We start from the raw sequence: 24,609 nt of genomic DNA, 5'->3' as shown, positions 1-24,609 counted from the left end.
GGGGGCGCGGCGTTGGTGTAGGGGGCGGGGTGTAATTGGAGGGGGCGGGGCGTCGGTGCAGAGGGCGGGGCGCTGTGGTGCAAGGGGCGGAGTTTAACCAGAAGGGGCGGGGCGTTGTGGTTCAGGGGTCGGGGTATTGGTGAAGGGAGGCGGGGTTTACTCAGAGGGGGCGGGGCGTGCAGGCAGGGGGCGGGGCTTACAGGCAGGGGGCGTGGCGCGGTGACGCGGCGCTCGGGGCGCTGCCGTTGGTCGCGGCCATGTCTCCGCGGCGGGCGGCCGAGCTGTACCGCGCGCCCTTCCCGCTCTACACCGTGCGCCTGCACCCGCGCCGCCCCCTCGCCATCACCGCCGGCGGCGGCGGCGCCGCCAAGACCGGGATCCGCAATGGAGTGGTGCGGGGGGGGCGGGGGGGGGCTGGGGCCTGCGGGGGGGGGCGGGGAGATGGGGGGAGGGGGGAGGGGAACGGGAGCGGGGTCCCGAGGACCCGGGCAGGGATGGGGGGACCACGGGAACGGGGCTGCGGGGCCGGGGTGGGGGGACTGGGGTCGTGGCACCGGGACTGCAGGGCCAGGATGGGGGTACCGGGATCGGGGTACCAGGGTGGGGGTACTGGGATCGGGGTACTGGGGTACCGGGGTAGGGGTACCGGGGCACCTGGGTACCGAGCCGGGATGGGGGTATTGGGATCGAGGTACCGGGATCGGGGTACTGGGGTGGGGGTATCACGGTCATGGGGCTGCGGGGCCGGGATGGGGGTCCTGGGGCCGGGATGGGGGTCCCAGGGTATGGGGCCGGGATAGGGGCGCTGGGATCAGGGCTCCGGGATACCAAGATGGGGGTACTGGGTACCAGGGTACCGGGCTGGGATGGGGGTACAGGGATGGGGGTCCCACGGTTATGGGGCTGGGATGGGGGTGACAGGGTACCGGGCTGGGATGGGGACACCACGGTAATGGAACTGTGGGGCTGGGATGCAGGTACTGGGGTAACTGGGTACTGGGCTGGAATGGGGGCACAGGGATGGGGGCACTGGGGTACCAGGGCCAGGAGGCAGGATGGGGATACCGGGGTACCTGGGTCCCAAGGCCAGGATGGGGTCACTGGGGCCGGGATGGGGATCCCAGGGCCGGGGGGCAGCCCGGCTGAGCGTGGGGCGGTGCAGGGGCACCGGGCGGCAGCCCCCCCACAGCCCCCTGCCGGTGCAGGACCCTGAGGCCGTGCCCACCCCCCCCCTACAGCACTTCCTGCAGCTGGAGCAGGTGGGGGGGCAGCTCAGCGCCTCGCTGCTGCACTCGCACGACACCGAGACCCGCGCCACCATGACCATGGCGCTGGCGGACGACTTCATCGCGGCGGGGCAGGACGCCGACTGCCACATCCTGCGCTTCAGCCTGCAGCCCCCCCCGGGGCGCGGGGCGGCCGGACGGGACGGTGAGGACCTGCACCCCCCCCCCCCGGGGCGGGGGGCGGCGGGGGGACAGCGTGGGGCTGGGGGCTCCCCACGGGGCTGCGGCAGGGTCAGCGTCGCCTTCCCCGCTGCAGCCGGTGGGGAGAAGGGGCCGCGGAAGAGGAAGGGCCCCAGCCCGGCGGCGCAGGGCGAGACGCAGAACCAGACAAGTGAGGTGACCGTGGAGAGCCTGCACAGCGTCCGCACGGATTTCAGCCCCGACGCCCTGCAGAAGGCCGTGCGCTTCAACGCCGACGGCTCCCTGCTCGTCACCGGGGGGGCCGACGGCTTCCTGCGCCTCTGGGAGGTGGGCACGGGGCGCGGGACCAGGGCCAGGCACTGCTGTGCTGCCGCACCGTGCGGCCGGCGGGGAAGCCTTCGCCCATGGGCTGCTCTGTTCTCACAGTTCCCCAGCATGAAGAAGACGCTGGAGTTCAAAGCCCACGACGGGGAGATCGAGGATATCGCGCTGGGCCCTGACAACAAGGTGGGTGGTGGCTGGGAGGTGGTGGGCGGCAGCAGCCTGCCCCGGCCCCGCTGCTGGAGCGCTCCTCGCACCCCTCTGTGCAGGTGGTGACGGCGGGACGGGACTTCCAGTGCTGCGTGTGGCAGCGGGACCAGCTGGTGACGGGGCTGTGCTGGAACGAGAACCTGCCCGGCATCCCCGACAAGGCGTACCGCTACCAGGCCTGCCGGTGAGGGCCCCGACATGTGCCAACAGGGGCTAGGTCCAGGGCTGGGGAGGGGACGGCCCTGGACCCCCACAGCACCCCAATCCTGCCGCTGGGCTCAGCGGTGGTGGTGCTGAGCGTAGGGACGGCCCCGACGCTCCCCGTGCGGCTGCGAGGAGCGGCGGTGCCGGCACGGGGTCAGCGTGTGCTGTCCCGTGGCAGGTTCGGGGCGGTGGAGGACAACGCCGGGGCGCTGCGGCTCTACACGGTGCAGGTGCCCCACAAGCGGGAGCGCCGCCCGCCGCCCTGCTACCTGACCAAGTGGGACGGGAGGAGCTTCCTGCCCCTGCTCACGCGGCCCTGCGGCAGCGAGGTGGTGTCCTGCCTCTCCGTCAGGTACGGCGCGGGGCTGGGTGCGGGCACGGTGCCGCGCCGGCCCCGCTCACCGCCACCCCTCTCCGCAGTGACTCGGGCACGTTCCTGGGGCTGGGTACCGTCACGGGCTCCGTGGCCATCCACATCGCCTTCTCGCTGCAGGTGAGCAGGGGCGCGGGGAGGGGGCGCGGGGGCCGCCCTGCCCCTTAGGGCTGAGGTGAGCGTGCCGCCCTCCCTGCTCCCCCTGCAGAGGCTGTACTACGTGAAGGAGGCGCACGGCATCGTCGTCACCGACGTCGCCTTTGTGCCCGAGAGCCAGCGCGGGCGGGAGCTGCTGGCAGGGAACGAGGCCGCCCTGCTCAGCGTGGCTGTCGACAGCCGCTGCAAGCTGCACCTGCTCCCCGGCAGACGTAGGTGGCTCAGCTCCTGCCCCCTCTGTGCGCAGCGGGGCCGCGCAGCCCGTCCTGCACGCGCAGGAGGCAGCGGGACCCCCCGGGCACCCCCCTCAGGCCCTGCTCTCCCCTGCAGGCTCCCTCCCCGTCTGGCTGCTGCTGCTGCTCTGTGCCGGGCTGATCGTGGCCACCATCCTGCTGCTGCAGCTCGCCTTCCCCGGCTTCCTCTAGGCCCCGGGGCCAGGACTGCCCCCCGCGGCACCCCCCGGACTGTGGAGCAGATGGACCCAGACCCGGACCCGGACCCGGACCTGGCCATCCTGCTGGTGTTGGGCTGTGGGGAGCATCCTGGGCTGCAGTGCGGTGCGGGGCCGGCCCCAGGGTGCAGCGTGCCGCCGGCTGGGCTGGGTCCAGCGCTCTGCCCACTGCCATTAAACCCGGAGCGTGAAGGCAGCGCCGGCCCCGTCTGTGCTGGGGGGTGGCGGGGGGCACAGGCAGCTCAGCCCACGCCGTGCTCGTGCTTTGTTGGCCCTGCCTGGCTCACGGCCACGCTGCTGCAGGGCGAGCGCGTTTATTGGGGGTGTCAGGCACCGTCCTGCTCCGCGGCCCAATCCCCATCCCCCTCCAGCTGCTGGAGCTCCTCGCCGTGCTCGAAGACGGCGGTGATGAACTGGGTGAAGACGCGGTCCATGTAGGTGCCGTGGCGGGGGAAGAGGCCCTCCAGGAAGCCGATGTGGCCGCCGTGGGCCGTCACCAGCAGCGCCACGTGGGGCAGGCGCCAGGCGGCCTCCACCGGGATGGCTGCGAGGTGCCAGCGGGCCGGGGTCAGCCGCTGCCACCCCCCAACGGGGCCAGCTCCAGCCCCCCCCCCAGCCCCGCTCACCGTGCAGGGGGGAGAAGGGGTCGTCGGAGGCGTTGAGGCAGAGCAGGGGCACGCGGACGCAGTGCAGCTGGCGCGCGGGGCTGGCGGCCTGGTAGTACTCGCTGCAGCTGCTGTAGCCGAAGGCAGGCGCCGTGTAGCGCTCGTCGAACTCCCGGATGGTGCGGGCCTGCAGCGGGGGGACAGTGGGCGCTCAGCCCTGGGCACGAGTGCGGACTGCTCCGAGAGCAGCCCTGCACGGGGCTGGGGGGTGCTGGAGGGCAAAAAGCTCAGCACGAGCCAGCAGCACGCTTGCAGCCCAGAAGGCCGACTGCGTCCTGGGCTGTGCCAACAGAGTGGCCAGAGGGCAGGGAGGGGGCTGTCCCCCTCTGCTCTGCCCCCGGGAGCCCCCACTTGGAGCACTGCGTCCAGGTCTGGGGCTCCCAGCACTAGAAGGAGGTTGATCTTTTAGAACAGGTCCAGAGGAGGGCCACAAAGCTGATCAGAGGGCTGGGGCACCTCTCCTGTGGAGAGAGGCTGAGAGAGCTGGGGCTGTTCAGCCTGGAGAGAAGGCTCTGGGGAGACCTCACTGCAGCTTTTTGGTGCTTAAAAGGGGCTTAGAAGAAAGATGGAGAGAAACTTTTTGCTTGGGAGGGTAATCATAGGACAAGAGGGAATGGTTTTGAACAAGGCAGATTTAGGTTAGAGGTCAGGAGGAAATGCTTTAGAAGGTGGTGAGGCACTGGCACAGGCTGCCCAGGGAAGCTGTGGCTGCCCCGTCCCTGGAGGTGTTCAAGGCCAGGTTGTACAAGGCCCTGGGCACCCTGATCTGGTGGGTGGCATCCTGCCCACGGCAGGGGGTTGGAACTGGGGAGGGCTTTGAGGTCCCTTCCAACCCAAGCCGTCCCATGGCCAGGTGGCATTTGGGCCCCGGGGGTGGGCTCCACCTGCAGGATGTGCTCCACGTCCACCTTGTCCCCGATCACCGCCCGGTGCCTGCAACGAGCCTGGGTCAGTGCCAGGGGTGCCGCTGGTGCCCCCGGTCCCGGCGCGTAGCCCCGTGTAGCCCCCAGCCCCACCTTTGGATGAGCTGGCAGAGGCTGGCGGCCAGGCGGCGGTTGAAGAGCAGGGCGTTGAGCGGCTGCTCCAGCGACGCTGTCGTCTCCAGGGGGTCCCAGCAGGGGGACGCGGCCATGGCCGCCACCAGCCCCGCCGCACGGCCCCTCCGAGCCAGGTAGTTCAGGAGCTGCATCCTGTGCCAGCAGCGGGGTCAGGGGGGGTCGCGGCCGCCTCCATCACCCTGGGGTGTCCGTCCCGTCCCCTACCCGCCCAGGGAGACGCCGGCAGCCAGCAGCGGGGCGTGCGGGTACCGGCCCCTGATGTGGGCGATGGCCGTCTCCAGGTCCTCCGTGTTGCTGGCGCAGAAGGTCCGGGGGGTCTGGGCGGGGGGGGCACAGCCGGGTTTTGGCCCCGCAGCGCCCCGGCCCCGCAGACGGGGGGGCTTGGGGAGGGTCTCACCAGCAGCTCCTCGCCCCGGCAGCCCCGGTTGTTGAGCACGACGGCCCTGGGGGAGAGCGGCTGTCACGGGGGGGCAGCGGGGCAGCGGGGCAGCCCCCCCCCGGCACTCACCTGTACCCGGCGCGGGTGGCCCCGTGCACCATGTGCAGCACGTAGCTGGCCTGGCTGCTCCCCACCAGCCCCGGCAGCAGCAGCACCGTGGGGCAGGTGGCGGGCAGGGGGCTGCCATCGGCCCAGTCCAGAATGAGCTGCCCGCCGTCGGGTGTGCGGATGGACTCGCTGTGGGGTGGCTGTGTCAGGCATGGCTCGGACCAGTACAGACCAGTACAGCCCGGTATGTCCCAGTACGGTGTGGCACAGACCAGTACAGCCCGGTATGGCCAGGTATGTCCCAGTACGGCCCCGCACAGTCCGGTACAGCCCGGTACGGCCTGGTACAGCCCGGTATGTCCCGGTACGGCCCGGTACAGCCCGGCCCGGCCCCGCCGCGGGCTCACCTGCGGTAGCAGACAGCCGGGCAGGACTGCAGCAGGGCGCGGAGCACGGTCTGCAGGCGGCCCTCGGGGCACCAGGCCGTGGGGCGGAACGGGGCCCGCAGCACCGGGCAGCGCCGCCGCAGGAAGGCCACGAGCCGCGGGCCGCCGGCCAGCACGGGGCGCTGCGGGGACGGCCGGGGGGGGTCAGGGGGAGGTCAAGGGGGGGTCAGGGGGGTCCCGCCGCCGCCGCCGCCCCCTCCCCGCGCGGCCCCGCGCCCACCTTCGGCGCCCCCGCCCAGCAGAGCCCGAGCAGCGCCGCGGCGGCGGCCGCCAACAGCAGCGGGGGGAGGGCGGCGGCACCGGGCGGCTCCTCCGAGAACATCGCGAACCGCCCGAACCGCGGCCACGCCCACCGGGACGGACACGCCCACGGGGCCCCGCCCACTTGGTCACGCCCACCTGGTACCACGCCCACCGCCACCATCCCGCCCACCACGGCTGAACCCCCCAGCACGGCCCCGCCCTCTGGCCCCGCCCCGGGCCGGGCGTGTGCAGCGCCGGTGGCCATCTTTGTGGCGGGCACACGCGAGGGCAGCGGTTAACCCCTGCGCTGCCGGCGCGGGAGGGACCCGGCGGGGCGGGGCGGCGACGTGGCCCCGGGCGGGGCGGGCTCCTCGAGCGGTCACCGGGAGGCTGAGCCCGGGGCTGGGGGAGCGGCACGGGGCGGAGGGGGGCTGCGGGGGGCTGCGGGGGGCTGCGGGGTGCGCCCGGTGCCCGCAGCCTGCGCTGTGCCGTGCGGGTGCCGCCGTCCCGCTGTGTCCCGGGGCCCGGCGGGTGCCACGCGCCGGTGCCGCCCCCGCCCCGCCCCGCCCCCCCCCCCCCGGGCGCACGATGGGGACCCCGCGGGCGGCCCCGCTGCTGCCGCTGCTGCTGCTGCTCCCCGCAGCCTGCGCGGCACCGAGGGACGGGGGGCACAGGTACGGGGGGGGGCTGCGGGTGAGATGCGGGGGGGTTTGGGGGTGTTTGGAGGGTGTTGGGGGCACAGGGACACAGCTCGGGGCTGTGGTGTGGGTGTGCGGGGACAGAAGGGCCCTGCTGCTGCCCCCACCCAGCGGCACAGGTGACCCGGTGATGGACCCCCCCCTCTATTCCCCCCCCAGGTCAGAGGCCCCCCCAGCCACGAGGCCCGATCCTGGTCCTGACCCGCTGAGCCCGGAGCCCCCCGCGCTGCAGTGAGTGCCTGGGGGTGGGGGGGAGCTGCTGCCCGGGGGGGGGGACACCCAACGGGGGGGCTGCGGGGCAGGGGAGTCGTGGGGCAGGCTGTGGGGCAGGGGCAGTGCATGCACCCCCAGCCCCAATGCCCCCCCCCAGGCTGCTGCGGAGCACAGTGAGGAGCCTGGGGCAGCCAGAGCAGGACGCAGAGGCCATGACACGGGAGCAGGGTAAGGACAAGCAGCATCCGTGGGGCTGGGGTGCCCCAGGGGGCTGGGACAACACGTCCCCAGCCCCACTGAGCCTGGCCCCAATGCGCTCCGCACCCCACAGCCCTGCTGTACCTCTTTGCACTGTATGACCACGACCGGAGCGGGCGCCTGGACGGGCTGGAGCTGCTGCAGCTGCTGGGAGCGGTGCTGGCACAGGGGGGCACGGGGCAGCCCAGCCCTGAGGCGGTAGGTGCAGGGGGGGTTGCACCCCAGGGGGAGTTGGGGGAGCGGGACAGGCTCTCACCCTGTCCCCATCCCTGCAGGTGGCTGTGCTGGTGGACCGTGCCCTGGAGAGGCAGGACCGCAGTGGGGATGGGCTGCTGGACCCCTCTGAGCTGCTGCTGCCTGGCGGAGAAAAGGGACCCCCAGGGGAGCCGCTGGTGGGAGCGGGGGTTGGCCAGGAGGGGATGGTGGGGGGACACGTGGAGGGGCCTGGGGGAAGAGTGGAGACACCCACAGTGGATGAGGGGATGCCTGCAGTGGATCTGGGGGCAAGCAGCCCAGAGCCTGGCCCAGCAGAGGGGCAGGGGCTGCCAGACAACGCTGCCCACCCAGAGGGGCAGGGAGACCCTGGGGCTGGAGCCCCCCAGGGTGAAGTGATGGAGGTGGAGGGAGCCCCCGAGAATGGAGCTCCCGAGAATGGAGCCCCCAAGGATGAAGTCCCCAGGGCAGAGGCAGCCCCTGCTTGGGAGGACCCTGGAGAGATGTAGGTGGTGGGGGGCTCCTGGCGGGGCTGTGACCCCGGTGTTGTCATGGGTCCCTGCCCCGTGCTGGCCCCAGTGATGCTGCCCCACAGGCTGTGGGGTGCAGTGCCCCAGCTGAGCAATGGTTTGGATGCCTGCTTGGGTCCCCTGCATGCCTTGGGCAGGGCCAACTGCAGCGGGTCCTGGGGGGCCACGACATGCGTGTTTTCTCCTGTATCACTGTGGGACGAGGAATACAGGAGCTGCCACCCACGCTGTGCTCCCTGCGGCGACGCTGGAGGGGTGGGGGCGTGGGGCTCCCCGGGGCCTGGCACCAGAGACGGCGGTGGGGCGCCCAGGAACTTTATTGGGAGCGGGGTGAGGGGGGCCAGGCTGCGGGGTGGGGGGCAGCGGCAGCCACAGGTGCGGCTCAGACGATGCCGTCGTAGCCCTGGATCCCGCACTTCTTGCCCGCGATGCGGCAGCCGAAGTTGAGCGCGTCCTGAAGGCTCTGCCCTGGGGACGGGGGGAGGTGAGGGGAGGGGGTTTGCTGGGGGGGCAAGGGGGGGTGCTGGGGGACACTGCATCCCCCCGGCTCTGCGGGGCCGTGCCCACCTCCCGAGAGCGCGAAGATGACGGCAGCGTTGAAGGTGTCCCCAGCCCCCAGCGTGTCCACCAGGGTCTCTGGGGGGCAGGCGTCCGCATGCAGCAGCTCCCCGCCGGGCCCCATGGCGTCGGCCCCCTCTTCGGCCCAGGCGCAGATCAGCGTGGCCCTGCGGGGAGGGGGCGCCGGGTGGGACCCCCGGACCCCCAGAGCTGGTCCCCACCCCATGCCCACTCCTGTCCCCATGTCCCACCGCCAGCCTGTGCCCCCTGCCCCGTCCCGTGCCCCTCCCCCGCAGCCTGCCCCCCCAGCCCCCCATCCCAGCCCCTTACCCTGGCTGCACGCGGCCGCGCAGCCCCCGCAGCGCCTCCGGTGCCGAGCGGTACCCGAAGTGCTTGGCCAGGTCCTTGCTGATGAACACCTGCGGGGGGGTCAGCGCCCGGCCCCGGGCACGGCCCCCCCGCCACGGCCCCCCCCACGTGCCCCGGCGGTGACCCCGACCCCCGCGGGGCAGCTCCAGGCCCCGCCCCCAGCCCCAAGCCCCGCCCCCGTCCCACACCCAGACTCCTGGCCCCGCCCCCCGCCCCCTACTGACCACGCCCCGAGCCCCGCCCCAATGTCAGCCCCGCCCCATAACCCCGCCCCCAGCCCCAGCGGACCAATCCGTGGCGGGGCGTGGCGGGCCGTACCACGTCGCCGTGCGCCAGCAGGGGGAGCAGCTCCTCCCGCGGCTTCTCCACCTCCACCGAGGTGCGGATGCGCCGTGCGGGCGGCAGGGCCCGGTTGTGCTCCTCCACGCGCTGGATCATGCGCAGCTGCTCCGCTGCGTTGCGGGCCTGCGGGCGGCACCGGGCACGTGACTGCCCGGCCCCGCCCCCCGGCAATGGCCCCGCCCCCTGTGAATAGCCCCGCCCCCCTCTCGAGCCTGGCCCCGCCCCCTGTGAATGGCCCCGCCCCCCGTCCCGGTCCCGCCGCACCTCCCAGTGGATCCAGCGGTACCGCTCCAGGTCGACGCGCTCGAAGTCGCGGGCGGTGACGTCGGGCAGGTTCCTGCGGGACCGGCCGTCAGACGGGGCCGGGCGCGGCGGGCCCCCCGCGTGGACAAAGGGCAGCCCCGCGCCTCGACTCTGCCCCGGGCAGAGGTTCCCCCCGGGTGAATGATTAACGGCGCCGCCGTGCCCCGGGGCGACCCGGGGGGCAGCGCGGGGCCGTGCCGCCGTCCTGCGGCGCGAGACGCGGCCGGGTGCCAGGCTGCCGCCAATCACGGCGGCGGTGGGGGGGAGTGATTGGGGGCTGCGGAGCCCGGGGACGATTGGCAGCGATTGTGTGTGCGGAATCACGGGGAATCACCCGGTCGGGCTGCCCTGGTGGCTGTGCGGGGCGCGACACCCTTACGTGTCGTAGAGCACAATGGTCCGGGAGCCGCTGGCGGCGTTGACGACACAGCAGGCGCATGGCACGTCCCCGCGGGGCTGCCAGGCCACGTGCGTCACGTCCACACCCCGGCGCTGGAAGTCGGCCACGATGAAACTTGGGGGACAGAGAGCAGGGTCAGGGCGGCCACGCACCCGCTGGCGTGCAGGATGGTGCGGGTGCCCCGGCTGGCGCTGGCGATGACGACGGAGGTGGGCATGCGGCCGCCGGGCTGCAGCACCGCGTGGCGCACGTCCACGCCGCGGCGCCGCAGGTCTGCCAGGACGAAGCTGCCGGGGCGAGACACGGGGGCCGCTGCAGCGTCACGGCGGCCCCGGGACCCCCCCCCGGGCCATGGGGAGCCCCGACCCCGTCCCCGCACCCACTTACTCGGCAGCGTGCCCGGGGGCCAGCGAGCCCATGAAGGCGCAGGGGGCTCCCAGCAGCGCCAGCACCGTGCACGAGTTGGAGGCGTTCCCACCCCGCTGCCACCGCTGCGACAGGCACCTGCAACGGCACGGCACGGCATGGCACGGCTCGGCACGGCTCGGCACGGCATGGCACGGCTCGGGCACGGCTCAGCACGGCCCGGCACAGCCGGTGCGGTCCCCGCGGTACCTGGTGTCGGTGTCCTCGGCCGGGTACGCCTCCACCACGCTGATGATGTCGAGACACACGAGCCCCACGCACAGGATCCGCTTCTCCGCCGCGGGGCCGGACGCGGGGTCCCGCAGCGCCGCCGCCCCCGCCGCCCCCGCTGCCCCCGCTGCCATGCTGCCGCCGGGCTCTGCGCTGCGCCCCGCTCCGGGACGGTTCCGGCACCGCCCCGCCCTCCGCCCCGCCCCCCGCCCCGCCCCGCCAATCAGGGCCCAGTCCTCCAGAGAGGGGCGTGGGCGATGGGAGGGCGTGGTCGTTCGGGACACGCCCCCAGGACGCGCCCCCGAGGGTGCCCGTGCCGGGAGCGCGCGGGAAGCTCCCTCCCCCCCCTCCCCCCCAGCGGGTGCGCGGGCACGCGCCGCTCGTGTGCCGGGCGGGCACACCTCGTGCACGCGCACACCTCGCACCGGCACTGCCCGCGTGCACAACGGGCACCGGCATCTGCACGGCCCCGCGGGGGCACGGGGGGCACGGGGTGGGTGCAGGGTGGGTGCACGTCGGGTGTGGGCTGGGTGCAGGCTGGGTAAATCGTGGGTGCAGGCTGGGCGCATGGTGGGCGCAGGCCAGGTGCACGTCGGGTGCAGGGTGGGTGCAGGGTGGGTGCACGTCGGGTGCGTGTCAGGTGCAGGTTGCTGGGTGCAGGCTGGGCGCATGGTGGTGCAGGGTGACACAGGCTGGGTGCAGGCTGGGTGCATGACAGGTGCCCGGTGGGTGTGTGCCGGGTGCTGGCCGGGTGCTGCGTGCGGGGCGCAGCTCGGCACGTGCCTCGGGGAGCGCCGTGGGCAGGTTAATGTGTCACGGGGCTGGGTGCAGCGGCCTCGCAGGTAGGGGCGGGTGCAGGAGGGTGCGTGGCACAGGTAGGGGCCGTGCGCGTGGCGGGGCACGGGGCCAGCCCCGGTCAGTGGCCACGTCCCGGGGCCGAGTGCGCGTGTGGGAGCAGTGGCCATGTGTGGTGGGGGGGGTGGAGGGGGGCGCCGAGCCCTGTCCTGGCCCCGTCCCGGTGGTGCAACCTTTGCTCGGGCAGGGCGTGCCGGGCGCAGCACCGTGCGGCTGCGGGGCCTGGCCAGGGTGCACGGGCTGCGGGTGGGGGTCCGGGTATGGTGGGGGTGCTGTGGGCACCAGTGGTGCCAGGCGTCTGTGTTGAGCTGTCTCCACCTGGGCCGTGCGGTGTGTGGCCCTGCCCCGTGCTGAGGGAACCTTTTCCTTCTCCCCGTGGTCCTGGGCAGCCGGGCAGCCCCATGCCAACGCTGTGTCCCCCCCACCCCCAGGCACGGCAGCGGTGCGGGATGGAGCGGCAGCTGCGGGAGCTGCGGCTGCAGGAGGAGCGCGACTTCCTGCAGCGCATGGCGCGGGGCACGGGCAATGCCAGGGCGCTGCCGGACACGGAGCCACCCCTGGGCCAGCCGCACCGTCGGGGCACCACCATCGTCCCCGAGCCCCTTGCCAGTGATGCCCTGCTCCAGCTGCCCAGTAGTCCCCTGTCACAGAGGTACCTCAGGAGGGGCAGAGGGGGTGCACGAGGGCCGGGGCTGCCCCACCGCTGTCCCCGTGTCCCCCTGTCCCCAGGGACCTCAGCCTGATCGCGGAGGCCATGGGACGCAGCGACTTCCTGCGGCGCCTGGGCGAGGGCTGCCCCGAGGCGCTGGCCCAGAGCTTCGTCCCCGTTCAGCACGGCCCCGGGGACACGGTGCTGGCCGAGGGTGACGAGGGCAATGCCATGTACATCGTGGCAGGTGGGAGCGGGCACGGGGCGCGGGCAGGGGTGTGCATGTGCGCGTTGGGGTGTGCACGCATGGGGGCACGCATCTGGGTGTGCTGCACCTGCCGTGGGCACCAGTGCCCTGTGCATGCACACGTGGGGCTGTGCTGCCCCTGAGGGGCCACACGTGCCCGTGCACACCAGCTGTACATGCACTCGATGCTGGGGCCATGACACGTGTAGGGTGCATGTGTGAGGCTGCCTGTGTGTGCGTGCACATGCCCACGCGTGTGTTCGTGCACGTGCGAGGCCGCCTGCTCTGTGCCACCTCCCTGCAGAGGGGCAGCTGAGCGTGACGCAGCGGGGCCGGCAGCTCCGCACGCTGGGGCCGGGTGATGTCTTCGGGGAGCTGGCCATCCTGTACCACTGCAAGCGCACCGCCACCGTGCAGGGTAAGGGCCGAGCCCCCCGTTCTGTCCCCCCCCCCTGTCTCCGGTCCCCCCTGACACTTGTTGTGCCCCAGCGCTCAGCCCTGTGCGCCTCTGGGCCATCGACCGGCAGCGGTACCGCGCCATCACCACCAGCAGCGCCAAGCAGCGGCGGGCCAAGGTCCTGGACTCCCTGCGAACGTGAGTGGGGCGCGTGCCCCCTGCCCCTCCGTGATACCCCCAGCCCCACGGCCAGCCCTGAGCCTCGAGGTGCTGTCCCCTCTCATCACCCCTGGCAGAGCCACTGCACAGCCCTGACCTTGTCACCGCCACCAGGCCCATCCCCACCCCGTCTGATCCCCGTCCCATCTCCATTCCCACACCAGCCCAGTCCCAGTCCCCATCCTCGTCCCCAGCCTTGTCACTGTCCGTGTTCCTGTCATCATCCTCACACAGCCCCAGCCCTGTCCTGCCTGTGGCTGTGCTGGGCTCCGGAGCTCGGGGAGGACGCAGGGTGCGGGATGCAGGGTGCAGGGCGCAGGGCGCAGGCAGGGCTGCAGCGGCCCCGGGCCCAGCCACCTCTCTTCGCAGGGTGCACTGGCTGCAGGACCTGTCCGACAGCCACCTCTCCAAGCTGCTCGACGCCATGGAGGAGGTGTGTGCACAGGGAGGGGCTGTGGGACGGGGTCCCCTGCCCAGCGCAGCCCCGAGCACCCTGTCTGTACCCGCAGTGCTCCTTCGCACCCGGCCACGTCATCATCCGCGAGGGGGACGAGGGGGAGAGCTTCTACATCATCCTGAAGGGGCAGGTGGGTGCAGTGCCGTGGGGCAGGGCCGTTCCCCCCATCCCGCTCAGCCTGGCCCCACGTCCCCTCGCAGGTGCGGGTGAGCCAGCGGGTGGACGGGCAGGAGAAGCTGCTGCGTGTGCTGGGCGCCGGCGAGCACTTCGGGGAGCTCTCGCTGCTGGAGTAGGTGCCCTGGGGCTGCAGGCAGCTCCTCTGCGCCCTGTGCGTGTGCCCGCACACCTGCTCTTGTGCACGTGGAGCTCACACACGCTCCTCCGCGTACGCCCCTCTCCTCCTCCATGACCACCGGTCTCTCTGTGCAGGAACATCCGCCGGACAGCGTCGTGCCAGGCGCAGGGACACGTCACCTGCATCACGGTGGCCAAGGAGTGGGTGTCCCCGTGTCCTGCAGCCCGTCCCCGCGGGCACACGGCCGGGGCCTGCCTGCCCCACTGACACCCCCTCTGCCCCACAGGGACTTCCTGGAGATCATCCCCTTCTGCCCCAGGCACGACTCAGACGCGTGAGTGTCCGTGGCCCTGCGGGGTCCCCACGTGGGTGCCGGCTGGGAGGGTGCTGGGCGCCCGGCAGGGACGGCAGCGGTGACGTGGCGCCAGCAGCGGGTCCTGGACTCTGCCCCGGGAGCACCGCCAGGCCCAGGCACCGTCCTGCTCCTGCCGAGCCCCGTGGCACGGCCCCGGCGTGTGCTCACCATGGCACCACGTGTGGCCCCACGGGAGGTGTCCAGAGTCCCAGCCCCCCAGGCTGGGGGCACCCGTGGGTGTCCCTGTTCCCCCCCTCCCCTCCCAGCAGGGCCACCCCAGCAGGGTGCCCAGCCCCACAGCCAGGCAGCTTTGGGCAATCTGCTGGGGGGTGGGGAGGGTCCCCCCATGGACCCCCCACAGCCCCGTCCTGGCCTCACGCATGGCCCTGGGTCCCTGTGGGGTCCTGCCGTGCCGTGCCCATCCCAGACAGGCTGTGGGGCTGTGGGGCTGTGGGGCTGTGTGCTGAGCCGGGGCTGCTTCTCCCTGCAGAAACGCGGCTGCGACAGAGGTGCCGGCCCCAGCGGACCCCAGACGGTCAGTGTGGGACGGGGATGGGGGTGGGCACAGGGATGGGGGTGCCTGTGGGAACGGGGACAGGGCTGGGCATGGGACTGGGACAGGGACAGGGACGGGCGGCTGCTGGTGCTGGTGCTGCAGGGCTGTGGTTCCCCCCGCAGGGGCTGGGGGTCCCCGAGCCTGCGGCAGCCGTCCCCAGCGGTGCGGCTGGAGGACCTGGTGGCCGTGCGCTACGAGGAGGGGCAGAAGCAGGGGCAGCCCGTCGTCCTGGGCACCGGCGGCTTCGGCAGGGTCGAGCTGGTGAGAGCCACGCCTGGCCTGCGGGCACCCCCTGCTGACCCCGTCCCCGTCCCGGCACCCACGGCCACCCCTGCCCCGCAGGTGCGGTGCCGCGAGCGGCTCTTCGCGCTGAAGCGGATCCGCAAGGACTGGGTGGTGCGCACGCAGCAGCAGGAGCACGTGCGCACGGAGCGGCGGGTGCTGGCCCAGAGCCGCTGCCCCTTCATCGTGGGGTGAGCGGGGCCGGCAGCGCGGGGCCGGGCTCAGCGCCACGCCGAGGCCCCGCTGACCCTTGCCGCCCGCAGGTTTTTTGGCACCTTCCGGGACAGGCAGCACGTCTACCTGCTGCTGGAGTTCTGCCAGGGCGGCGAGCTGTGGACCAAGCTGCGCGAGGTGTACGGGGCCGGGGGGCACGGGCTTGGGGTGGGCAGGGATGTGCCGTGCAGTGCCGTGATGTGCCATGCTGTGCTGCACTATGCTGTGCTGGCTCGTGTGGTGCCGTGCCGTGCCATGCTGTGCCATGCCGTGCTGTGAAGCACTGCATTGTGCCGTGCCGTGCTGTGCCGTGCCACTCTGCGCTGTGCCGAGCACGGAACCCTGCCCCGCAGGCGCTACTTTGAGGAGCCGCTGGCCATGTTCTGCTCCGCCTGCGTGGTGGAGGGCCTGGAGTACCTGCACAGCCACGGCATCGTCTACCGCGACCTGAAGCCCGAGAACCTCATGCTGGACAAGCAGGGCTACGTCAAGCTGGTACCTGGGGGGAATGGGGGTGCCGGCACGGTGCCTGGTGCTGTGGGGGGGCAGCAGGGAGGGCGCTGCGGGTCCCTGTGGGCGTGGGGCCGGCTGAGAGCTCCTGCACCGCAGGTGGACTTCGGCTTCGCCAAGGAGCTGGAGCGCGGGGAGAAGACCTACTCCTTCTGCGGGACGCCCGAGTACCTGGCGCCCGAGATGCTGCGCCACGAGGGCCACGACTTCGCGGTCGACTTCTGGATGCTGGGCATCCTCATCTTCGAGATGCTGGTGGGCAGGTGAGCACGCCCTGGGGCTGAGCCCACCCGCCCCCGCGGCCAGGCCTGACGCCCCCGCACCCCGCAGGCCCCCCTTCCACAGCGCTGACCCCCAGAAGATTTACAGCCGCATCCTGGACGGCGTCTTCTCCTTCCCTGCTTCCCTCAGCGAGGCCGCCTGCTCCCTCGTTGCAAAGCTCTGCAGGTCTGTGTGGGGGTCCCGGGGGGGGGCAGCCCTGTGGGTGGGGGTGCCCTGGGAGGCCCCAACCTGCGCCCCCTGCCCCATCCCCGGCCCTTTTGCAGGCGCCGTCCGGGGCAGCGCCTGGGGAACACGGCCACCGGCATCCGCGGCATCAAGAAGCACAGGTGAGGGGGGTGCGGGTGGGGGGGGGCCGTGCTGCAGCACCCCCTGCCCCTCCTGCAGCACCCCCCCCCCCCCAGGTGGTTTGGGACCCTCAAGTGGAAGAAGCTCGCCCTGCAGCAGCTGGAGGCGCCCACCCTGTGGCTCATCAAGCAGGTGCGGCCGGGCCTTGGGGTGGGGGGCGCGGGGTGGGGGGAGGAGGGCCCAGCACTGACCCCCGCCCCCCCAGGGCCCTCCCTACACCAACTTCAAGCGGTTCTCGGTCGACCGGACGCCGGCAATGGACGAGCTCTCGGGGTGGGATGAGGATTTCTGATGGCAGCCGGACCCCCGGCCTGGGCACCCCCCACGCCCCCGCTGTGGCGCTGCCGGGACCAGGGCAGCGCCCGGGGGCTGCCCCCGGCCCCCGGGGGGCAATAAAGCACGTGGGGGGCAGGAAGGAGGCGGGAGCCATGGGTACAAAACCCGGTGCCGCATCTTTATTGAGGGGGGGGCGCGGGGCGGCGTGGGGGGGGCAGGGCAGGTGGTGAGGGACGCGTGGCGGCGGGGGAGCGAGGGTGGGGGGGTGCTGATAAATAACGGGGAGTGGGGTGGGGTGGGCTGGGGGGGCCCCGCGTGGGTGCAGGGGGACGTGGGGGGGGTCCAGGAGCCATGGGGCGGCGAGGGGTGGGTGTGAGGGGGGGTGACTAGGGGCCCTCGGCGTCGTAGAGCAGGGCGCCGCTGAAGACGGTGAGGGGCTCGTCGGGGGCGTGTGCCAGGCGCCCCGCCACCAGGTCGACGCAGAGCGTCTCGCCCGCCTCCAGCGGCAGGATGAGGCTGAAGACCCCCAGCGAGCCGGGGCTGGGCTGGTGCTCGGCCACGGGCTGGTTCTCCAGCCCCTCGGGCTGGTACCCGGCCGAGTCCAGGCGCGCGATGCCCTGGTTGGAGCGCGACAGCACCGCCTCCAGCTTCTCGCCCTTGTGCCCCGTCAGCACCACGCTCACCAGGTAGCGGCCGCTCACGGGTGCCGTGAAGGTGCCTGCAGCAGCAGTGTCAGTGCACGGCGATCCCCAGGCCCTGCGGTGCCCCCAGCAGGAGCTCAGCCCCCCCCCAACTCCCCGTGGCCATCATTGTGTCCCCAAGGCACCCCGCTGTACCCCACACTCCCCGCAGCCCCTGGGTTGCCCAGCTTCACCCCAAAGCCATCGCTGTGCCCCTGAGGACACCCCCGCCCTTCGTTGCACCCCAGGCCCATGTTTCACCCATGACCACAGCCCCCAACCCCCCCCATCCCCACGCACGGCCAGGCGCGGGGCCGGCACTCACCCGTCTCGGGGTCGTAGGCGCCGCCGTCGTTGAGCAGGACCTGGTCGAAGGGGACGGTGCCCGGCTCCGCGCGCTGCGTGCTCAGGGCGGCCGAGAAGGCGATGTGGGGCACGGAGCCCGGCTCCCCCACGGCACCTGGGGACGGTGTCAGGACGGTGCCCCCACGGCACCCCCAGGACCCTGAACTCCCACCCCCGGCTGCACCCGTGCCCCACGTCCCCAGCCCCTCCACCTCCACCACCAGCTCCCCCTGCCCCGCTGTGCCCCCCGCCCTGCACCCCCCCACCCCGCAGCCCCCTCATCCCAGCCCCTCGCACCCCCCCACACCCCAGCCCTACCTCTCTCTCCTTGCAGACCTGAAAGGGAAGGGACAGGGCGGTGCTGTGGGGCGGGGTGGGCAGGCGGCATGAGCCTGGCCAGCACCGGGCAGGCACGGCCCCACTGCTGGAGGCTGCCGGGGCACGGGGGCTGCTCCTTACCTGGGGGGCCCACGGGGCCTTGTTCTCCGTCCTTGCCAGGAGGCCCAGAGGGGCCAGGGGGGCCCATCTTCCCCATGGGGCCTTCAGGTCCAGGGGGCCCAGGAGGGCCTGAGGGAAGGGGGACAGGTTAGAGCCCCGTCCCTCACCCCAACGTCCCCGTGACTTGAGGCCCCATGTCCCCATGCACCAAGCCTCATGCCCCCACGACTTGGGTCCCCATGTCCCCCATGCATCCCAGCCCCATAGCCTGCAGCCTGGGGTCCTGCACCCCCTCACCTCCATACCCCAAACCCCCAACACTCAAAGCCCTGGGACCTGGCATCCCCACACCCTCACACCTCATGGCACTGCGATTGTCCCCGTGCTCTGTCTTCAGACATTGCCCCTTGTTCCCCCATCCCCACCTCCTGCAGCCCCCGTCCTCTGTACACCCATGCCCCATTCCCACATGCCCTTTTGCCCCTCCCCATGTCCCCTTCTCCCCCTGATGGTGCCCCCTTCTCCCCAACCCCATGCCCTCTCTCCCCATCCCCCTGCCCTCTCTCCCCGTCCCTGCTCCCCCAGTCGCCGCGCACCGGTCAGGTCCCTGCTCGTGAGGTTGAGCATCTCTGCGCGGTGCTGCTGGAAGCTGGCGTTGAGGGCGCCCAGGCGCGCCGGGAGCTGCATCGCCTTCTCCAGCAGGGCGCTGTGGGTTCGGGCTGTGCCGTTCAGCTCCCGCAGGGCGTTCCACAGCCCTGCCACGTGCCGGCCCAGCCCCTCGCGGACGCCGCGCAGCCCTCCCGACACAACCTCCAGCTGCTCGCAGACGCCCTCCAGCTTGGCCACCCTGGGCTCCAGGCCGGCCGGGCAGCCCGCGGGGCCCGCGCGCACCAGGTCCCGCACCAGCCCCTCCAGCCGCTCCTCGCTCTCGGCTGCGCGCTCGGCGACCTCCGCCTGCACCCGGTCGAGCTCCGCGGCCAGGCGGTCCTTCACGGCGCCCAGCTCACGCAGGCCAGCGTCGTGCTGGTCCACGGCGTCCTGCAGATCCTGCACCGTGGTGTTGAGCAAGCCAAAGTACAGCAGCGCCTCTGACAGCTCGCCCTGCAGCGTCTGCAGCTCCCAGGGCGTCGTGCCTCCGAAGACGCTGAACCCCTCCAGCGGCTCCTCCTCCTCGGCTGCCGTGGGGTCGGGTGCGGGCGGGCTGCAGGCGTTGGTGCAGGCGCCCACCTCCTCCCGCAGCCGCTCCAGCTCCTCCCGCAGCGGGGAGCAGGGCTGGGCGCAGGCACCGGTGGCGCTCAGCCCCCGCAGCTCAGCCTCCAGCTGCCCCAGCCGGGCGCCCGTCCGGTTGTGGAGCTGCTCCAGGTCCCTGCGGGTGTCCTCCAGCGTCTGCCCACCGGAGCTCCCCCCTGCCTCCAGCTGCCCCAGCCGCCCCGCCAGCCGCTCCAGATTCTCACCCTGCTCCCCCACCAGCTCCCGCAGCGCCTGCAGCGAGCTGCCCGGTCCGGCCCCGCCGGCCCCCAGCTGCCGAAGGCCAGAGCTGAGGGTGCGGAGCTGCGCCTCGTTGTCCTCCACGCGCCGCTCCAGCTGGCTGAGCGCGGAGCCGTCCCGGCCATCGGCAGTGGGCTCCGGGCAGGGCCGCCCGCAGCGTGCCAGCACCCCCTCCAGCTCGGCCAGGCGGGCGCCGCGCTGCGCCCCGCTCTCCGCCAGCCCCTCCAGCACCCGGCTCAGGTTGGCCATGTGGCCCCGCAGCCCCTCGGTGTCAGGGGGCCCGGGGCCGGCCCGCGTGGCGTTCAGCCGCCCCTCCAGCTCTGACAGCCGCCGGGCCAGCACCGGCCCCGGCCCCGGCCCAAGCACCGCGCCGCGCGACCCCTCCAGCCCGTCCATCCGCCGCTCCAGCTCGGCCACGCGCCGGCGCAGCTCGTCGGGCGGCGCGGCGGGGGCCAGGCGGGTGCTCAGGCTGCTGACGTGCCGCTGCACAGTCTCCACCGCCTCCCGGTTGCGCTGGTCCACCGAGCCCACCAGCTTCTCCAGCGCCCTCATGCGCTCCCGGTCCTCCGCCTGCTGCCGCCGCAGCCCCTCGGTGCCGGCCAGGCAGGCGCCGCAGGAATCCTGCACCCGCTGCTCCAGCTCGCGCAGCAGCGCGGCCCCCGCCAGGCCCCCATCCGGGGCCGGGCTCCCCCCGAAGCCATCCCGCTCCCGCTCCAGCTCCTGGCTGCGGATGCGGTCGTCCAGGCGCTCCAGGTGCTGCTGGATGTGGCTGAGCGTCTCCCGCACGTCGGGGGGCGCGGCGTCGGCGGGTTGGTGCTTGCCATTCGGGCTGCCCTCGGCCACCTTACGCATGTCCTGCAGCAGCTTCTCCTGGCCCTCCTGCACCGAGGCCTGCAGCTCCTCCAGCTGCTTGCTCAGCCGCCGCACCTTCTCCTCCAGCTGCTGCACCTTCTCCGCCTCCCCACTGCCACCGGGCTCCGGGCTCCGCGGGGCAGTGCTGCCCCGGCCCCCCCCGGCGCTGCCTTCCCCCCCCAGGCCGCTGAGCGTGTTGCCGAAGCCGGAGAGCGTGGGGCGGCCGGGCCGGGGCCGCGGGCGGGTGGTGGTGAGGGAGGGCCCCGCTGCCGGCCCCTCAGAGCAGTCCTCGCCCGAGTAGCCCTGGCAGCACCGCCACTCCAGGTCCGACACCGTCTTGTGGGCCACCTTGTAGCGGGGCCGCAGGAAGCTGCGGTACCTGCGGGCAGAGGGGATGCTGCTGACGGGGGGGGGGGTCCTGGTCCCTGCCGCCCCTCCTCCCCCCCAGCCTCCGCGCCGGTCCCTGCCCACGGAGGCGCTGCAGGAAGAGGCTCTGGGCTGGGAGGAAAACCAAACACAGGCTGCGGGCTGGCCCAGGCGGCGCGACCGCACCAGGCTCTTGCACAACCGGGCCGGCCGTGGCCACGCTCGCTGCCCTCCAGGGGGCGGCCCCTGCACATCCTGCCTGCCCCCCAGGACGGGGCTGGCACCCAGCACCCACCGCCACGGCACCCAGCGCTCTGCTCCATGGCTGCCCGAGTGCCGGACACGGGCCCTGGGCAGAGCCCCTGGTCCCCAAACCGGCCCCCAGGCGGCGCGGGGGTCCCTGGCCCCGATGCTGAGGGGCAGTTGGCCCCGGGGGGGACAGCGGCGCCGCTGTAAAAGCCGGGTCGGGGCAGGTCAGGCGCCGGCCACGAGCCGCTGAGACCGCGCTCTTGCAAAAAAGTAAACACGTCCCGGGGAGGGTAAACAGCGGCGCCGCTGGGGGCCCCGGGCGCTGCCCCCCGGCTCCCGGTCCCACGCCCCCGCCCTGCCCGGCCCCACTCACGTCAGGACGCGGGGGCACTGCAGCTGCCCCCAGCCGCAGGGCTGGTAGTCGGGCTTGACGAAGCTCTCGACGCCGTCCTCCACCACGCAGCTCACGCTGCGTGTCACCACGTAGGCGCACCAGTTCCTGCAGAGAAGGCGTCAGGACCCCGCACGGCACGCACCGGAGCCCCCGGCGCACCCTGGGCGTCCCCCCACGTGGACCAGGCACCGCCATGGGACCCCCCCCCACAGGTGCCTGCCCTGCCGGTCCCACCGGTAGCAGCCGTCACGGCCCAGTGCTGTGGGGTTAATGGGCCGGATCCTGCCCCGCCGCAGCCCCTTCACCTCTGCCCAACCCCACAGCCCCGAGCGCTTTGAGGGGCCCTTTCAGGAGCCGTGGAAGGGGCCATTGGCACCGCGGGGAGTGACCGCAGCCCTCACGTGGCCACCCGCAAACCAGCGAGCCCTGCAGGGATGGGGATGGGGACGGGGACCCTGCTCATGGGTGCAAGGGGCGGCCAGGGATGCACGTGCGTCCTGCGAGGGCTTGCATGCTGCAGGGATGGGGGGGCTCTGGCCCCATGCTGCTGCTCTGCAGAGCCAGGCTGGTCTGTGCCCCCCGGCCACCCCCTGGCTGTCACTGATGTGCCCCCAAGCCTGGAGTTCACGAGCTGGGGACGAAGCCCTGGCGCCCGGCCAGACCTGATGGCGAGATCCTGCCTGGGGGGCACGCTTCTCCCAGGGTGTGGGGCGGGGCCCCCAGCCGGCCCCACGGGGGCTGCAGCCCCCAGAACACGCTGCGGGGCCCCTCGGCTCCATACGGGGTGTGGTGGCCAGGCTGCGGGGCGGGACCCCGGCCCCCCAGCCCACCCCAGGGAGCGGGACCCCGGCCCGGCCCCACGCAGCGCGGATGCCCCAGCCCAGCCTTATATGGTCCGAGCCCAGAGCAGCCCCACACAGCGCGGCCCCCCCGGGCAGCCCCCCACGGCGCGGACCCTCGGCAGCCCCGGCCCCGTGCTGTGTGGAGCTGTGAGGAGCTGTGAGGAGCTGTGCGGTGCCGTGGAGCTGAGCAGTGCGGGGGCCCCGCAGAGCCGCGGCCGGTTCCCGTCAGCCCGGCTGGTTCCCCTCAGGCCCCGGCTCCATTCCAGCTCCTCCCCGGGGGCCGCCGGGAATTCCTGCGCTGACGGCCCCCCCTCTTCCCCCTTCCCTTCCCTTCTCTTCCCTTCCCGGCCCCCCCCGCTCTCCACCCCCCCGTGCCCAATCATCCCTGGCTGATGGTGCCCGCGGGGCCCTGGCTCCCACTGCCCACCCTGGGGCTGCATCGGGGCACATCCACGTCCTGGGGACAGGCTGGGAGCCCTCCCGAAACCACGGGGCATGGGGATGGGTCCCCGTGTCCCCCCGTCCATGGGGACTGCCTGCGGTGACCCTCAAAGCAGAGGGAGCAGCCCCGAAGCACAGAGATGGCTTCTACCTCCCCCAAGCCACGGGCACAGGGCGCTGTGCCCCAGCCCCTGGGGACGCCCCGCTACGTCCCCAAAACCACGGGCAAGAGCCCAGCCAAGCCCGGGCTGTGCCACCGCGCTCCGTGAGCCGCGGGATGCCCAGCCCACGTGCGCCCTTCCCGGGCAGCCCCACGCCGGCAGCCGGGTCCCGCGTGGAGCAGGGTCCCTCCAGCCCCTACCCCAGGGCCCTGGGGCTGCCGCGGGGCTGCGGTGGGGCTGGGGGGACACATCCCGTGCTCCACCCCGCACGGCCACGATGTGGCTGCGGAGAGAGGGTGACCCCCAGCTCCGGTGCGGGACCGGCCCCCGACCCGGGGGCAGGCACGAGCCGAGCCCCCGCCGCCGGGCACGGCACGGGCAGGGGCTGTCGGGGCCCCTCACCCGCCCCCCCGGCACGGGGACCCCGCGGCGGGGCACGCGGCTCGGGTGCGCGCCCGGGATCCCCGGCACCGGCACCCGGCGCGCACGGCCGGGCCCCCGCCCGCCCCCGCCCCCGCCCCCGCTCCCCGCGCCCGTCGGGCCGCAGCCCCCGCCCCGCGCCCCCCGCCCCGCGCCCCCCCCGGCTCATCCCCGTTATCCCCGTGCGTGCCCTGGGACGGGGCAGCCCCGCGGCGCATCCTCCCCGCACGGCTCCCGCCGCCCCGTCGACGCCCCCCCCGGCCGGGCTCCCGTGCTGGACGTGCCGCCGTCCTGCCGCTGCCGGGGCCCCCCCGAGGGCTGCGGGGCGGGGGCCGCCGCCCCGGGGGCTCCCTCCCCGTCCCGCCCGGCGGTCCCGGCTCCTACCTGTGCCGGCTGGCGGCCCGGGCACCGCTGTGGGCCGCGGCGGGGCCCTGCGGGGCCGTGGCCTGGGCCGGGCTGAGCGGGGCGGCCCCCCCGGTGTAGAGGCTGTACCTGGGGGGGAAGTTGGCGGCCAGGGCCTGCGCGGCCAGGAGGCACGGCCAGAGCCAGGGGGCCATGCTGGGCGGGCGGGGGGCGCGGCGCGGCTTGGGGGGGGGGCCCGGCCCAGCTCAGGAGCGCATGGCGCGTCCCGTCGCGGCTCCGTCCCTCCCGGCTCTGCGGCTCGGCTCGGCACGGCGCGGCTCTGCCCTCCCCTCGGCCAGCCCCTCGCCGCCAGAGCCGCCCCGGCGCTGCCGCCCGACGGGGTCCCCGGGGCCCCCCGCTTCCTGCCCGCCTCGGCCTCCGCCGGGCACCGCCGCCGGCCCCCGCGCCTGCCCCCCGCCCCCCGCCGCCGCCCGCACATCTGCTTCTCGTTAGGCTGGGACAGCGGGGACGGGCAAGGAGGGACGGGGAGAGCCGGAGAGGCCGGGCAGGGGGCCAGGGCTGCAGGCAGCCGGCGGGGCCGGGGCTCCCGCACCGCCCCGCGCCGCCCCGCTGCCCGGCGGGGGCTGTGCCCGCTCCCCACGGGGGTCGCGGCGGCTGCGGGGGGCCCGGCCGGGGGCTCCCCGGGGCTCCCGCACGGCCCCGGCCCGGCCGCTGCCCGCGGGGGGCTCCCCGCAGCCCCGGGACGCGGCCCCCCCGGGGGCAGGCTGCCGGCACGGCGCCCTGCCCGCTGCCACGTCCCCGGGGCAGCGCCCGGCCCCACGCGGGCTCCCGGTGCCCCCCCGCGGCCCGGCCCCACGGGGCTCCGCGGGGTCCCCACGGACACGGCGGGCACACGGAGGGGACCCGGAGGGGACCCCCCGGGGCCGCCCCCGCTGAGGTCACGGCCCTGGCCCCCGGCCCGCGCTGACACCGCGGCTTCCCCGGCCGGGCGGTGACGTCACGGCCCCGGCCGCTGCAAGCGGTGACGTCACGGCTTGGCCCCGGCCCCGGTGACGTCACAGCCTGGCGCGG

General features: G+C 74.0%; 6 protein-coding genes across 9 annotated transcripts; 3 read left to right on the top strand and 3 right to left on the bottom strand.

The window, feature by feature from the left end:
- The first annotated feature begins 231 nt into the window (after positions 1-231).
- On the top strand, positions 232-3,307 carry PREB (prolactin regulatory element binding). Its single transcript, XM_082755743.1, has 9 exons — positions 232-392; positions 1,239-1,431; positions 1,543-1,754; positions 1,854-1,934; positions 2,018-2,142; positions 2,341-2,514; positions 2,583-2,655; positions 2,744-2,903; positions 3,022-3,307. Exons 1-9 carry the CDS (start codon positions 258-260, stop codon positions 3,114-3,116), a joined length of 1,248 nt encoding a protein of 415 aa, XP_082611869.1. The 5' UTR covers positions 232-257; the 3' UTR covers positions 3,117-3,307.
- A 99-nt stretch (positions 3,308-3,406) lies between these two features.
- ABHD1 (abhydrolase domain containing 1) lies at positions 3,407-6,150 on the bottom strand. 2 transcript variants are annotated; one of them, XM_082755744.1, is made up of 9 exons: positions 6,019-6,150; positions 5,760-5,920; positions 5,374-5,541; positions 5,263-5,308; positions 5,070-5,182; positions 4,824-4,997; positions 4,692-4,740; positions 3,769-3,934; positions 3,407-3,686 (listed from the first exon to the last, which is right to left on the bottom strand). In XM_082755744.1, exons 1-9 carry the CDS (start codon positions 6,118-6,120, stop codon positions 3,469-3,471), a joined length of 1,197 nt encoding a protein of 398 aa, XP_082611870.1. In that variant the 5' UTR covers positions 6,121-6,150; the 3' UTR covers positions 3,407-3,468. The 2 variants fall into 2 exon arrangements, with proteins under 2 accessions (XP_082611870.1, XP_082611871.1); XM_082755745.1 differs by lacking the exon at positions 4,692-4,740 and having other exon boundaries at positions 3,499-3,686.
- Positions 6,151-6,482: 332 nt separating this feature from the next.
- Positions 6,483-8,171, top strand: CGREF1 (cell growth regulator with EF-hand domain 1). Its single transcript, XM_082756713.1, has 5 exons — positions 6,483-6,715; positions 6,899-6,970; positions 7,110-7,180; positions 7,284-7,408; positions 7,486-8,171. Exons 1-5 carry the CDS (start codon positions 6,630-6,632, stop codon positions 7,930-7,932), a joined length of 801 nt encoding a protein of 266 aa, XP_082612839.1. The 5' UTR covers positions 6,483-6,629; the 3' UTR covers positions 7,933-8,171.
- An 86-nt stretch (positions 8,172-8,257) lies between these two features.
- KHK (ketohexokinase) lies at positions 8,258-10,703 on the bottom strand. Of its 3 annotated transcripts, XM_082755996.1 has the most exons (9): positions 10,541-10,703; positions 10,313-10,429; positions 10,078-10,212; positions 9,905-10,039; positions 9,487-9,559; positions 9,199-9,345; positions 8,842-8,930; positions 8,521-8,678; positions 8,258-8,421 (listed from the first exon to the last, which is right to left on the bottom strand). In XM_082755996.1, the coding sequence occupies exons 1-9, from the start codon at positions 10,693-10,695 to the stop codon at positions 8,336-8,338; spliced, it is 1,095 nt and encodes a 364-aa protein (XP_082612122.1). In that variant the 5' UTR covers positions 10,696-10,703; the 3' UTR covers positions 8,258-8,335. The 3 variants fall into 3 exon arrangements, with proteins under 3 accessions (XP_082612122.1, XP_082612121.1, XP_082612120.1); XM_082755995.1 differs by lacking the exon at positions 9,905-10,039; XM_082755994.1 differs by lacking the exon at positions 10,078-10,212.
- A 1,162-nt stretch (positions 10,704-11,865) lies between these two features.
- LOC309876218 (cGMP-dependent protein kinase 1-like) lies at positions 11,866-16,547 on the top strand (the record flags this gene model as incomplete). Its single annotated transcript, XM_082756222.1, has 19 exons — positions 11,866-12,006; positions 12,054-12,312; positions 12,617-12,730; positions 12,802-12,907; positions 13,298-13,361; positions 13,438-13,515; positions 13,586-13,674; positions 13,815-13,880; positions 13,967-14,014; positions 14,526-14,570; positions 14,714-14,852; positions 14,934-15,064; positions 15,137-15,226; positions 15,440-15,581; positions 15,696-15,859; positions 15,927-16,043; positions 16,142-16,204; positions 16,280-16,355; positions 16,429-16,547. 19 exons carry the CDS (start codon positions 11,866-11,868, stop codon positions 16,513-16,515), a joined length of 2,019 nt encoding a protein of 672 aa, XP_082612348.1. The 3' UTR covers positions 16,516-16,547.
- A 128-nt stretch (positions 16,548-16,675) lies between these two features.
- On the bottom strand, positions 16,676-24,391 carry EMILIN1 (elastin microfibril interfacer 1). The gene is made up of 7 exons (XM_082755833.1): positions 23,560-24,391; positions 21,291-21,416; positions 18,559-20,681; positions 17,984-18,091; positions 17,843-17,860; positions 17,505-17,639; positions 16,676-17,217 (listed from the first exon to the last, which is right to left on the bottom strand). Exons 1-7 carry the CDS (start codon positions 23,730-23,732, stop codon positions 16,886-16,888), a joined length of 3,015 nt encoding a protein of 1,004 aa, XP_082611959.1. The 5' UTR covers positions 23,733-24,391; the 3' UTR covers positions 16,676-16,885.
- Between the last annotated feature and the right edge of the window lie 218 nt (positions 24,392-24,609).

Source organism: Aythya marila (genome assembly GCF_965140915.1).
Source record: "Aythya marila genome assembly, chromosome: 3".
In the NCBI taxonomy this organism is placed as follows: Eukaryota; Metazoa; Chordata; class Aves; order Anseriformes; family Anatidae; genus Aythya; species Aythya marila.
Note: the sequence above shows the minus strand (reverse complement) of the source record. Positions and strands in the feature narration are given on the sequence as shown.

What these genes read in the sequence shown, in the direction of transcription:
- PREB (XM_082755743.1), top strand. Translation starts at nt 258, where the DNA reads ATGTCTCCGCGGCGGGCGGCCGAGCTGTACCGCGCGCCCTTCCCGCTC. An exon ending in GCTTCCTGCGCCTCTGGGAG is followed by an intron (nt 1,755 to 1,853) that starts GTGGGCACGGGG and finishes CTGTTCTCACAG; the next exon opens with TTCCCCAGCATGAAGAAGAC. An exon ending in GTGTCCTGCCTCTCCGTCAG is followed by an intron (nt 2,515 to 2,582) that starts GTACGGCGCGGG and finishes CCCTCTCCGCAG; the next exon opens with TGACTCGGGCACGTTCCTGG.
- ABHD1 (XM_082755744.1), bottom strand. Translation starts at nt 6,120, where the DNA reads ATGTTCTCGGAGGAGCCGCCCGGTGCCGCCGCCCTCCCCCCGCTGCTG. An exon ending in GCTGGGCGGGGGCGCCGAAG is followed by an intron (nt 5,921 to 6,018) that starts GTGGGCGCGGGG and finishes CCGTCCCCGCAG; the next exon opens with CGCCCCGTGCTGGCCGGCGG. An exon ending in GCCACCCGCGCCGGGTACAG is followed by an intron (nt 5,309 to 5,373) that starts GTGAGTGCCGGG and finishes GCTCTCCCCCAG; the next exon opens with GGCCGTCGTGCTCAACAACC.
- CGREF1 (XM_082756713.1), top strand. Translation starts at nt 6,630, where the DNA reads ATGGGGACCCCGCGGGCGGCCCCGCTGCTGCCGCTGCTGCTGCTGCTC. An exon ending in CCGGAGCCCCCCGCGCTGCA is followed by an intron (nt 6,971 to 7,109) that starts GTGAGTGCCTGG and finishes GCCCCCCCCCAG; the next exon opens with GCTGCTGCGGAGCACAGTGA. An exon ending in GGCAGCCCAGCCCTGAGGCG is followed by an intron (nt 7,409 to 7,485) that starts GTAGGTGCAGGG and finishes CCATCCCTGCAG; the next exon opens with GTGGCTGTGCTGGTGGACCG.
- KHK (XM_082755996.1), bottom strand. Translation starts at nt 10,695, where the DNA reads ATGGCAGCGGGGGCAGCGGGGGCGGCGGGGGCGGCGGCGCTGCGGGAC. An exon ending in ACCGCTGGATCCACTGGGAG is followed by an intron (nt 9,346 to 9,486) that starts GTGCGGCGGGAC and finishes TGCCGCCCGCAG; the next exon opens with GCCCGCAACGCAGCGGAGCA. An exon ending in CATCTTCGCGCTCTCGGGAG is followed by an intron (nt 8,422 to 8,520) that starts GTGGGCACGGCC and finishes CCCCGTCCCCAG; the next exon opens with GGCAGAGCCTTCAGGACGCG.
- EMILIN1 (XM_082755833.1), bottom strand. Translation starts at nt 23,732, where the DNA reads ATGGCCCCCTGGCTCTGGCCGTGCCTCCTGGCCGCGCAGGCCCTGGCC. An exon ending in CAGTGCCCCCGCGTCCTGAC is followed by an intron (nt 20,682 to 21,290) that starts GTGAGTGGGGCC and finishes CTCTGCCCGCAG; the next exon opens with GTACCGCAGCTTCCTGCGGC. An exon ending in CACGAGCAGGGACCTGACCG is followed by an intron (nt 18,092 to 18,558) that starts GTGCGCGGCGAC and finishes CCCTTCCCTCAG; the next exon opens with GCCCTCCTGGGCCCCCTGGA.